This window comes from Scardinius erythrophthalmus (assembly GCF_964197995.2).
Source record: "Scardinius erythrophthalmus genome assembly, chromosome: 3".
In the NCBI taxonomy this organism is placed as follows: domain Eukaryota; kingdom Metazoa; phylum Chordata; class Actinopteri; order Cypriniformes; family Leuciscidae; genus Scardinius; species Scardinius erythrophthalmus.
The window spans coordinates 61126854-61139353 of record NC_138223.1 but is presented as its reverse complement, the minus strand read 5'-3'; the positions used below and the strand labels follow the sequence as shown (position 1 = coordinate 61139353).

The following is a 12500-nucleotide window of genomic DNA, read 5'->3' as shown; positions in this document are numbered from 1 at the left end:
CATTCTAAACACACACACCTCATTATAAACACCATCAGAAGGCAAACATGACAGCAGACGTCACACCCAACTGGCAACCTTCCTGTCTCTCTCTTCAATCAAACACGGAAGTGACTTAAACTGCAGTTCATCGACTGGCCACTAGAGACAGGCTGCAAAAAGAGAGTCAATATCATAAACCCTCAATGTTAAAATGCTCAACTTTACAGCAGAAAAATACATGTTTACAGTCTGGTACCAAAAGTGGTTTTGGTCTATATAGCTAATTTTTCCCTTCATGACGACTGTGAGGGGGGTGAATGTTTTTATAACTCATCTGTTTAAATTGTATTAAGCCTTAAAGTTGTGCATAATTAAGGGTGTGGCCACTTGAGTGACAGGTGGATTGCCACTTTGGGCTTCAGAAATGCTCTTCAGAGCCTACGGTTGACGTCACAGACACTACGCCCACATTTTTATACAGTCTATGGTTGCAGATCACCTTCACCTGCTTGAGCTGCGAGAACACTGTGGCCACGTAGATGCAGTAGAAGCAGGTGACTAGGACGGCCATGACGAAGAGGTTGAGCGCGGCTCTGAGCGCGTAGATGCGGCACCTCTCGCCCCGCGTGCGATTGGCCATCCTGCGCTTGATCCGTTCCTCCTCTAGATCCGTCTGTGGGCACAGGAACACAGGAGTTAGTCTCTCGTCCCTCAGGAACACAGGAGTTAGGCTCTCTTCCCTGAGGAGTTAGGCTCTCATCCCTCAGGAACACAGGAGTTAGGCTCTCTTCCCTGAGGAACACAGGAGTTAGGCTCTGGTCCCTGAGGAACATAGGAGTTTGGCTCTCGTCCCTCAGGAACACAGGAGTTAGGCTCTCGTCCCTCAGGAACACAGGAGTTAGGCTCTCGTCCCTCAGGAACACAGGAGTTAGGCTCTCTTCCCTGAGGAACACAGGAGTTAGTCTCTCGTCCCTCAGGAACACAGGAGTTAGGCTCTCTTCCCTGAGGAGTTAGGCTCTCATCCCTCAGGAACACAGGAGTTAGGCTCTCTTCCCTGAGGAACACAGGAGTTAGGCTCTGGTCCCTGAGGAACATAGGAGTTAGGCTCTCGTCCCTCAGGAACACAGGAGTTAGGCTCTCGTCCCTCTGGAACACAGGAGTTAGGCTCTCGTCCCTCAGGAACACAGGAGTTAGGCTCTCTTCCCTGAGGAACACAGGAGTTAGGCTCTGGTCCCTGAGGAACACAGGAGTTAGGCTCTCTTCCCTGAGGAGTTACGGTGTGTTCACACGGGGCGTCAGCGTCAACGCTTCCCATTGACTTTGAATGGGTGACGTCAAGCGTTGCCGAAAAGCATTGTAGATCCGTCGGCGGCGCTTCACTGGCGTTGCTCGCGGCAGAAGTTGAGAATTTTTCAACTTCTGCCGCGAGCAACGCCAGTGAAGCGCCGCAGACGGAAGCGTCAGCCAATCAGGATCGCTCTATGCAAATACAGTAGCCAGGCGGCAGCCAATCACGTTCATCCTGTTCAAGAGCAGCAAACTGAGGATAAATTTGAGTTCCTGTCTAATTTCATTGGCTGACGCTGCTATGACCATGGCGTCAGTGCCAAACTTCAGCCACGCCTTCCGTCAAGCGTTGACGCTGAAGCCCCGTGTGAACCAAGCGTTAGGCTCTCATCCCTCAGGAACACAGGAGTTAGGCTCTCGTCCCTCAGGAACACAGGAGTTAGGCTCTCTTCCCTGAGGAACACAGGAGTTAGGCTCTGGTCCCTCAGGAACACAGGAGTTAGGCTCTCGTCCCTCAGGAACACAGGAGTTAGGCTCTCTTCCCTGAGGAACACAGGAGTTAGGCTCTCGTCCCTGAGGAACACAGGAGTTAGGCTCTCGTCCCTGAGGAACACAGGAGTTAGGCTCTCTTCCCTGAGGAACACAGGAGTTAGGCTCTCGTCCCTGAGGAGTTAGGCTCTCTTCCCTGAGGAACACAGGAGTTAGGCTCTGGTCCCTGAGAAGCTAGGCTCTGGTCCCTGAGGAACACAGGAGTTAGGCTCTTGCCCCTCAGGAACACAGGAGTTAGGCTCTCATCCTTCAGGAACACACGAGTTAGGCTCTTGTCCCTCAGGAACACAGGAGTTAGGCTCTCATCCCTGAGGAACACAGGAGTTAGGCTCTCGTCCCTCAGGAACACAGGAGTTAGGCTCTAGTCCCTCAGGAACACAGGAGTTAGGCTCTTTGTCCCTCAGGAACACAGGAGTTAGGCTCTCGTCCCTCAGGAGCACAGGAGTTAGGCTCTCGTCCCTCAGGAGCACAGAAGTTAGGCTCTCGTCTCTCAGGAACACTGAGGAACACAGGAGTTAGACTCTCGTCCCTGAGGAACACAGGAGTTACGCTCTTGTCCCTCAGGAACACAGGAGTTACGCTCTTGTCCCTCAGGAACACAGGAGTTAGGCTCTCGTCCCTCAGGAGCACAGGAGTTAGGCTCTCGTCCCTCAGGAGCACAGGAGTTAGGCTCTCGTCCCTCAGCAACACAGGAGTTAGGCTCTCATCCCTGAGGAACACAGGAGTTAGGCTCTCGTCCCTGAGGAGTTAGGCTCTCGTCCCTGAGGAACACAGGAGTTAGGCTCTCGTCCCTGGGGAACACAGGAGTTAGGCTCTCGTCCCTGAGGAGTTAGGCTCTCGTCCCTGATGAACACAGGAGTTAGGCTCTCCTCCCTGAGAAGTTAGGTTCTGGTCCTTGAGGAGTTAGGCTCTCGCCCCTCAGGAACACAGGAGTTAGGCTCTTGCCCCTCAGGAACACAGGAGTTAGGCTCTCGTCCCTGAGGAACACAGGAGTTAGGCTCTCGTCCCTGAGGAACACAGGAGTTAGGTTCTCGTCCCTGAGGAGTTAGGCTCTCATCCCTGAGGAACACAGGAGTTAGTCTCTCGTCCCTGAGGAACACAGGAGTTAGTCTCTCGTCCCTGAGGAACACAGAAGTTAGGCTCTTGCCCCTCAGGAACACAGGAGTTAGGCTCTCGTCCCTGAGGAACACAGGAGTTAGGCTCTCGTCCCTGAGGAACACAGGAGTTAGGCTCTCGTCCCTGAGGAGTTAGGCTCTCCTCCCTGAGGAACACAGGAGTTAGGCTCTCCTCCCTGAGAAGTTAGGTTCTGGTCCTTGAGGAGTTAGGCTCTCGCCCCTCAGGAACACAGGAGTTAGGCTCTCATCCTTCAGGAACACACGAGTTAGGCTCTTGTCCCTCAGGAACACAGGAGTTAGGCTCTCATCCCTGAGGAACACAGGAGTTAGGCTCTCGTCCCTCAGGAACACAGGAGTTAGGCTCTAGTCCCTCAAGAACACAGGAGTTAGGCTCTCGTCCCTGAGGAGTTAGGCTCTCGTCCCTGAGGAACACATGAGTTAGGCTCTTGTCCCTCAGGAACACAGGAGTTAGGCTCTCCTCCCTGAGGAACACTGAGGAACACAGGAGTTAGACTCTCGTCCCTGAGGAACACAGGAGTTACGCTCTTGTCCCTCAGGAGCACAGGAGTTACGCTCTTGTCCCTCAGGAGCACAGGAGTTAGGCTCTCGTCCCTCAGAAACACAGGAGTTAGGCTCTCGTCCCTGAGGAGCACAGGAGTTAGGCTCTCATCCCTCAGGAACACAGGAGTTAGGCTCTTGTCCCTCAGGAACACAGGAGTTAGGCTCTTGTCCCTCAGGAATACAGGAGTGGCAGGAGACGCACCTTCATCTCGTACAGTAAGCTGCTCCGTTTCAGCCGTGCTGCGTTCTCGTTGGTGATGCAGAAGTCCCAGCCCGCGAAGATCTTGTTGCAGAAGCTCTGGAAGCGATCCTCGTCCTGAATGAGCTTGCGTTTGAAACCAGATGCAGACCTAAGCACACAGATATCATCAGATCACACACCACCTACAGGTCTTCACCTGTACAGTCGACCCGAAAGCCCAGGGTCCGAGCCGAGACTCGAGAGGGTTCAGGTCCAAAACTTTGAACACAGGTCTGACATTAGCTTAGGGTCTCGGGTCATTTTACATAAACATGCTTTTACTGAACGAAACGCCAAGCCAATCAGGACCGGTTTCACAGAGAGCGTTTAGATTAGGCCAGGATTAGATCAATTAGGGAGTTTAAGTTTCTATTTAAACATGCCTTAGATAAAAAGACGACTTTTGAGAAGACCTCTAACACCAGCAGAGATGTGTTCCGGTCTGACCTATTGACGATCCAGACGAGGCTCAGCAGCTGAGCTCAACACTCACACAGACACACACACACACACACACACACCTCTTGACGATCCAGACGAGGCTCAGCAGCAGGTAGGAGATGGTGGCCAGCAGGTATGCCAGCGGCAGGTTGTAGGTGAAGTGAGAGTGAATGAACTCCAGATTATAGTAGCCGTAGAAGAGGTACGTGCGCTCCAGAAAGCCCTGCACACACACACACAGTGTTACGGCGTTGTCAGCAGACGCTGAGTTGAGCTGACACACACGAGTGCCTCACCGTTCCAGACAGCAGGTCTGTGATGTGCTCATGAAACGCAACCAGACTCTGACGAGAGGTGGGGGGATACACACTGCACTCGCTCACTGAAACACACACACACACAGCTGACATGACTGAGAGTGAGAGAGAGTGTGAGTGTGTGTGAGAGTGTGTGTGTGGTTACCGTTGGTGCTGCTGTAGGTGATGTTGTGTGAAGTGTGTGATGTGAGAATCATCGGAAGCATCACAAACACAAACATCAGCAGAAACATGATGAAGTTCAGAAGCACCAGAAACCGCAGGAATGAAAAATACGACAGGATTCCTGTTCCAAACATGCCTGAGGGAAACACACACACAAACAAATGAAATGAACAGAATTATTAAACAGAACTGAATCAACATTGATCTGAATAATGACACTATTGTCTTTGCAGAGCTGCTTTCCAGTCAATTAATTTCACAGCTGTTATTTCCCAGTGTTTTTACTGTAAAGGTTCTGTCTAGAATAAAGCTCAGCACAAATAAAGGTGAGATTCTGACCCTCAATGAGATGAGTGTGTGTGTGTGTGTGTGTTCTGACCCTCGATGAGATGAATATCGGTCCTCCAGAGTTGCAGAGCTGAGAGCAGGTCCACCCCGTCCTCCTTCAGACGCTTCAGAGAGCGATGGGCATTCAGCCTCCACAAACCCCAGCCTGTGAGAGCGCCGCCCTGCTGGAGCCGCTGCTGCCTGCGCGCGCACACACACACACACACACACACGCACGCACTGAGTCTGGAGTCTCGTCTCTCGCAAATAGGGTTGTACCCAGGGGGCAAAGGGGGTTTAGCAGACATGGGCTGCTGTAAAAGGTTGTCATATAAAAATGAAATCTATGATGTCTGAGGATCACAACCTGGGTGGCCAACCCGGTCAACAAGCTGCTGGAAACTTGTAATTAGGGTCAAAACAATGTTACCTCAAATTCGGCTTTAACTCCCAGAATCACCCAAACATGCTAAAACGGTTTAATTATATTCATGAATCGTGAGCCATATCTCCCTGATACTTTATGCTAGAAACAAACTGAGCACACCTTTAGAAAGAGTGGAAGATAAGCTTTCATCTGATGCCTTGATTTTACATGTAATTAGAATGTAAGAGTTAACAATGCCTCTTAATTCATATAGGCAAAAAAAAAGAATTTTTTTTTAACATTCCATTTGTAATCGGTAGCATTCTTTTCCCTTTGTTGTTGTCACAATAAACAAATTACCATGTAAAGTTAACTTTTACTGGATGAAATCATATTTTGATTTTTTTTTTACTAACCAGACAGTCCTCATGGCCCATAAGAGTCATGTGTGGAGTAGGTTTAAAAGTATTTACTGATTAAAACTGTTACATTAAGTAGCAATTTGTACCAAAAAAAAAAAAAAAAAACAGACAAACAGATTCCAATTCAGGGTGATAACTAATTTCTGTAATAATGTTTATACAATTTGTTTAGCTGTTTCGGAATCACCGCTGCTGTTGCTGCTCTCTAGTGTTTCAGCATGCTGTGTCCTGCTACATTTGATTGCCAACCCCTAGCAACAGCATCCTATGTAGCATGGAGCAGTTCTTCTGACAACCTTTAACCAGAAATGAGCACAAATACATCAAAAAGTATTTAATTAAAATACAAGTAATTTGTAATTTGAAAATACAAAAATATAATTTTTACAGTCTTCTGTAGTGTAAGTGTGGCGTTAGGTACGTGTAAGAGTCTAGAATATTGCAATATTATTGTTTAGTGCAGAAGATGTGCTTTTAACGTACATGTTGCCACATACTGTCATAATAAAATATAATTACGCATATAACACTATATTTGTATTATTTACACAAAAACTAGTTAACGCTGCTGTGAGCGTGTTTCTAATAGCGCGGCTGTGACAAAGTTGACAACTTTCTTTCTTCCGACTGCCATTATCTATTTTCTTACTCTTTTTGAAAGTTGTGAAAAGACTGTTGTGGCGTTTTTCTTTTGCTATTTGAGCAAATTGGAACACAAAAAATATATTTAATGTAGTCTTTCATTCACTGCTATAGAAGTTAACCCAACTATGATGCCTTACATTTCTGAGAAACCCAGAAATGTGAACAGGGTCAATAGGATGTGTCACATCACGTGATTTACTTGCCAAAAACTGTGATAGGCAATTTGGTAGTCCTATTTGTATTTTATGTCTATGGTCCTGGGGATAGTTCACCCAAAAAGGAAAATTAGCCCATGATTTACTTACCCTGACGTCATCCTAGGTGTATATTACTTTCTTCTTTCAGAAGAATACAATCAGAGTTATATTAAAAAGTGTCCTGGCTCTTCCAAGCTTTATAATGACAGTCAATGGGTATATTTTTCATCAAAGTGCATCTGTCCATCATAAAAGTGCATCTGTCCATCATAAAAGCGTATCTATCCATCATAAAAGTACATCTATCCATCATAAAAGTGCATCTGTCTATCATAAAAGTGCGTCTATCCATCATAAAAGTGCATCTATCCATCATAAAAGCATATCTATCCATCATAAAAGTGTGTCTATCCATCATTAAAGTGCATCTGTCCTCATAAAAGTGCATCTATCCATCATAAAAGTGCATCTATCCATCCATAAAAGTGCATGTGTCAATCATAAAAGTGCATCTATCCATCATAAAAGAGCATCTGTCCATCATAAAAGTCGACTATCATCATAAAAGAGCATCTGTCCATCATAAAAGTGCATCTATCCATCATAAAAGTGCATCTGTCCATCATAAAAGTGCATCTATCCATCATAAAAGTGCATCTATCCATCATAAAAGTGCATGTCTCCATCATAAAAGTGCATCTATCCATCATAAAAGTGCATGTGTCTATCATAAAAGTGCGTCTATCCATCATAAAAGTGCATCTATCCATCATAAAAGTGCATCTGTCCATCATAAAAGTGCATGTGTCCATCATAAAAGTGCGTCTATCCATCATAAAAGTGCACCTATCCATCATAAAAGTGCATCTGTCCATCATAAAAGTGCATCTATCCATCATAAAAGTGTCTATCCATCATAAAAGTGCATCTGTCCATCATAAAAGTGCATCTATCCATCATAATAGTGCATGTCAATCATAAAAGTGCATCTATCCATCATAAAAGAGCATCTGTCCATCATAAAAGTGCATCTATCCATCATAAAAGTGCATCTGTCCATCATAAAAGTGCATCTATACATCATAAAAGAGCATCTGTCAATCATAAAAGTGCATCTGTCAATCATAAAAGTGCATCTATCCATCATAAAAGTGCATGTCTCCATCATAAAAGTGCATCTGTCCATCATAAAAGTGCATGTGTCCATCATAAAAGTGCATCTATCCATCATAAAAGTGCATCTGTCCATCATAAAAGTGCATCTATCCATCATAAAAGTGCATCTGTCCATCATAAAAGTGCATCTATCCATCATAAAAGTGCATCTATCCATCATTAAAGTGCATCATAAAAGTGCATCTGTCCATCATAAAAGTGCATCTATCCATCATAAAAGAGCATCTGTCCATCATAAAAGTGCATCTATCCATCATAAAAGTGCATCTATCCATCATAAAAGTGCATGTGTCCATCATAAAAGTGCGTCTATCCATCATAAAAGTGCATCTGTCCATCATAAAAGTGCATCTATCCATCATAAAAGTGTCTATCCATCATAAAAGTGCATCTGTCCATCATAAAAGTGCATCTATCCATCATAATAGTGCATGTCAATCATAAAAGTGCATCTATCCATCATAAAAGAGCATCTGTCCATCATAAAAGTGCATCTATCCATCATAAAAGTGCATCTGTCCATCATAAAAGTGCATCTATACATCATAAAAGAGCATCTGTCAATCATAAAAGTGCATCTGTCAATCATAAAAGTGCATCTATCCATCATAAAAGTGCATGTCTCCATCATAAAAGTGCATCTGTCATCATAAAAGTGCATGTGTCCATCATAAAAGTGCATCTATCCATCATAAAAGTGCATCTGTCCATCATAAAAGTGCATCTATCCATCATAAAAGTGCATCTGTCCATCATAAAAGTGCATCTATCCATCATAAAAGTGCATCTATCCATCATTAAAGTGCATCATAAAAGTGCATCTGTCCATCATAAAAGTGCATCTATCCATCATAAAAGAGCATCTGTCCATCATAAAAGTGCATCTATCCATCATAAAAGTGCATCTATCCATCATAAAAGTGCATGTGTCCATCATAAAAGTGCGTCTATCCATCATTAAAGTGCATCTATCCATCATAAAAGTACATCAATCCATCATAAAAGAGCATCTATCCATCATAAAAGTGCATCTGTCCATCATAAAAGTGCATCTATCCATCATAAAAGTGCGTCTATCCATCATAAAAGTGCATCTGTCCATCATAAAAGTGCATCTATCCATCATAAAAGTGCGTCTATCCATCATAAAAGTGCATATATCCATCATAAAAGTGCATCTGTTCATCATAAAAGTGCATCTATCCATCATAAAAGTGCATCTGTCCATCATAAAAGTGCATCTATCCATCATAAAAGTGCATCTGTCCATCATAAAAGTGCATCTATCCATCATAAAAGTGCATGTGTCCATCATAAAAGTGTGTCTATCTATCACAAAAGTGTGTCTATCCATCATAGATTTACTTTTATGATGGACAGATGCACTTTTATGATGCATAGATGCACTTTTATGATGGACAGATGCACGTTTATGATGAATATATGCACTTTTATGATGGATAGATCATGTTCTGTCTATGCTTTTATTGTGTGTATTTTATGATATAAATGTTTTTGTTGTGAAGCACTTTGTGGCCTTATACCTGTGAAAGGTGCTATATAAATACAACTTACTTACTTACTTACTTACTACTTATGATGGATAGATATGCTTTTATGATGGACAGATGCACTTTTATGATGGATAGATGCACTTTTATGATGGACAGATGCACTTTTATGATGGATAGATGCACTTTTATGATGGATAGATGCACTTTTATGATGGACAGATGCACTTTTATGATGGATAGATGCACTTTTATGATGGACAGATGCACTTTTATGATGGATAGATGCACTTTTATGATGGATAGATGCACTTTTATGATGGACAGATGCACTTTTATGATGGATAGATGCACTTTTATGATGGATAGATGCACTTTTATGATGATAGATGCACTTTTATGATGGACAGATGCACTTTTATGATGGATAGATGCACTTTTATGATGGACAGATGCACTTTTATGATGGATAGATGCACTTTTATGATGGATAGATGCACTTTTATGATGGATAGATGCACTTTTATGATGATAGATGCACTTTTATGATGGACAGATGCACTTTTATGATGGACAGATGCACTTTTATGATGGATAGATGCACTTTTATGATGGATAGATGCACTTTTATGATGGATAGACGCACTTTTATGATTGGCACATGCACTTTTATGATGGATAGATGCACTTTTATGATGGATAGATGCACTTTTGTGATGGATGGATGTACTTTTGTGATGGATAGATGCACTTTTATGATGGATAGATGCACTTTTGTGATGGATAGATGCACTTTTATGATAAATAGATGCACTTTTGTGATGGATAGATGTACTTTTATGATGGATCGATGTACTTTTATGATGGATAGATGCACTTTTATGATGGATAGATGCACTTTTATGATTGACACATGCACTTTTATGATGGATAGATATGCTTTTATGATGGACAGATGCACTTTTATGATGGATAGATGCACTTTTATGATGGATAGATGCACTTTTATGATGGATAGATGTACTTTTATGATGGATAGATACGCTTTTATGATGGACAGATGCACTTTGATGAAAAATATACCCATTGACTGTTATTATAAAGCTTGGAAGAGCCAGGACACTTTTTAATATAACTCTGATTGTATTCTTCTGAAAGAAGAAAGTAATATACACCTAGGATGACGTCAGGGTAAGTAAATCATGGGCTAATTTTCCTTTTTGGGTGAACTATCCCCAGGACCATAGACATAAAATACAAATAGGACTACCAAATTGCCTATCACAGTTTTTGGCAAGTAAATCACGTGATGTGACACATCCTATTGACCCTGTTCACATTTCTGGGTTTCTCAGAAATGTAAGGCATCATAGTTGGGTTAACTTCTATAGCAGTGAATGAAAGACTACATTAAATATATTTTTTGTGTTCCAATTTGCTCAAATAGCAAAAGAAAAATGCCACAACAGTCTTTTCACAACTTTCAAAAAGAGTAAGAAAATAGATAATGGCAGTCGGAAGAAAGAAAGTTGTCAACTTTGTCACAGCCGCGCTATTAGAAACACGCTCACAGCAGCGTTAACTAGTTTTTGTGTAAATAATACAAATATAGTGTTATATGCGTAATTATATTTTATTATGACAGTATGTGGCAACATGTACGTTAAAAGCACATCTTCTGCACTAAACAATAATATTGCAATATTCTAGACTCTTACACATACCTAACGCCACACTTACACTACAGAAGACTGTAAAAATTATATTTTTGTATTTTCAAATTACAAATTACTTTTAATTAAATACTTTTTGATGTATTTGTGCCCATCTCTGGTTAAAGGTTGTCAGAAGAACTGCTCCATGCTACATAGGATGCTGTTGCTAGGGGTTGGCAATCAAATGTAGCAGGACACAGCATGCTGAAACACTAGAGAGCAGCAACAGCAGCGGTGATTCCGAAACAGCTAAACAAATTGTATAAACATTATTACAGAAATTAGTTATCACCCTGAATTGGAATCTGTTTGTCTGTTTCGTTTTTTTTTTTTTTTTTGGTACAAATTGCTACTTAATGTAACAGTTTTAATCAGTAAATACTTTTAAACCTACTCCACACATGACTCTTATGGGCCATGAGGACTGTCTGGTTAGTAAAAAAAAAAATCAAAATATGATTTCATCCAGTAAAAGTTAACTTTACATGGTAATTTGTTTATTGTAACAACAACAAAGGGAAAAGAATGCTACCGATTACAAATGGAATGTTAAAAAAAAAAATCTTTTTTTTTGCCTACCTATGAATTAAGAGGCATTGTTAACTCTTACATTCTAATTACATGTACAATCAAGGCATCAGATGAAAGCTTATCTTCCACTCTTTCTAAAGGTGTGCTCAGTTTGTTTCTAGCATAAAGTATCAGGGAGATATGGCTCACGATTCATGAATATAATTAAACCGTTTTAGCATGTTTGGGTGATTCTGGGAGTTAAAGCCGAATTTGAGGTAACATTGTTTTGACCCTAATTACAAGTTTCCAGCAGCTTGTTGACCGGGTTGGCCACCCAGGTTGTGATCCTCAGACATCATAGATTTCATTTTTATATGACAACCTTTTACAGCAGCCCATGTCTGATTTCCTAAAAAACAGGTGTTTTGCCCCCTGGGTATTGGGAATTGAAAATAGATTCCAATTCTGGAATCGAATACTTGAGGTCAGGAATCGAATACTTGTTCTAAAATTAACATTTCAATTCCTCTTATCGATTTCTTTGTGAGCATTTCAATATGACTTTAAACCATTTGGATCCGTGCAGCTCTTAAAGTGACAGCAGCCTAATATTCCTGCCGTCTCTATAATAACACTAATATTCCTGCCGTCTCTATAATAACACTAATATTCCTGCTCTATAATAACACTAATCAAACTACAGAAGACAGAGAAAATTCACTCGTTCTTCACTGAATAACTTTTGTAACTATATTTGTAATGTATATTTTATTTATAAAGTGCAATGTTATTTTACATTTAATTACAGTTTCTGTTCCTGAACACCTGAGAATCTTAAAACAGTTTATTTCAGTCATATATTTGTTCAGTTTTTTCTATTTGTTGCAATTGCTCATTTTTATGTTCTTTTTAAATCAAGTGTTTACTTGTCTTTATAATGCTTTACATTTACATTAATTAGGCTAGTCA

General features: G+C 41.8%; 1 protein-coding gene across 2 annotated transcripts in view; it reads right to left on the bottom strand.

Moving 5' to 3' along the window:
• Window positions 1-12500, bottom strand: part of tmc7 (transmembrane channel like 7) — a 33491-nt gene that overhangs the window by 9324 nt on the left and 11667 nt on the right. The window contains exons 3-9 of one of the 2 annotated variants that reach the window (XM_081360310.1): window positions 5038-5186; window positions 4639-4794; window positions 4473-4558; window positions 4257-4399; window positions 3697-3844; window positions 482-655; window positions 1-4 (exon numbers count right to left, since the gene is read on the bottom strand). The exon at window positions 1-4 is cut by the window's left edge and continues 151 nt beyond it. In XM_081360310.1, the coding sequence (XP_081216436.1) occupies window positions 1-4; window positions 482-655; window positions 3697-3844; window positions 4257-4399; window positions 4473-4558; window positions 4639-4794; window positions 5038-5186 (860 nt within the window). The remainder of the gene's footprint in view (window positions 5-481; window positions 656-3696; window positions 3845-4256; window positions 4400-4472; window positions 4559-4638; window positions 4795-5037; window positions 5187-12500) is intronic. The other variant, XM_081360311.1, reaches the window with a different exon arrangement.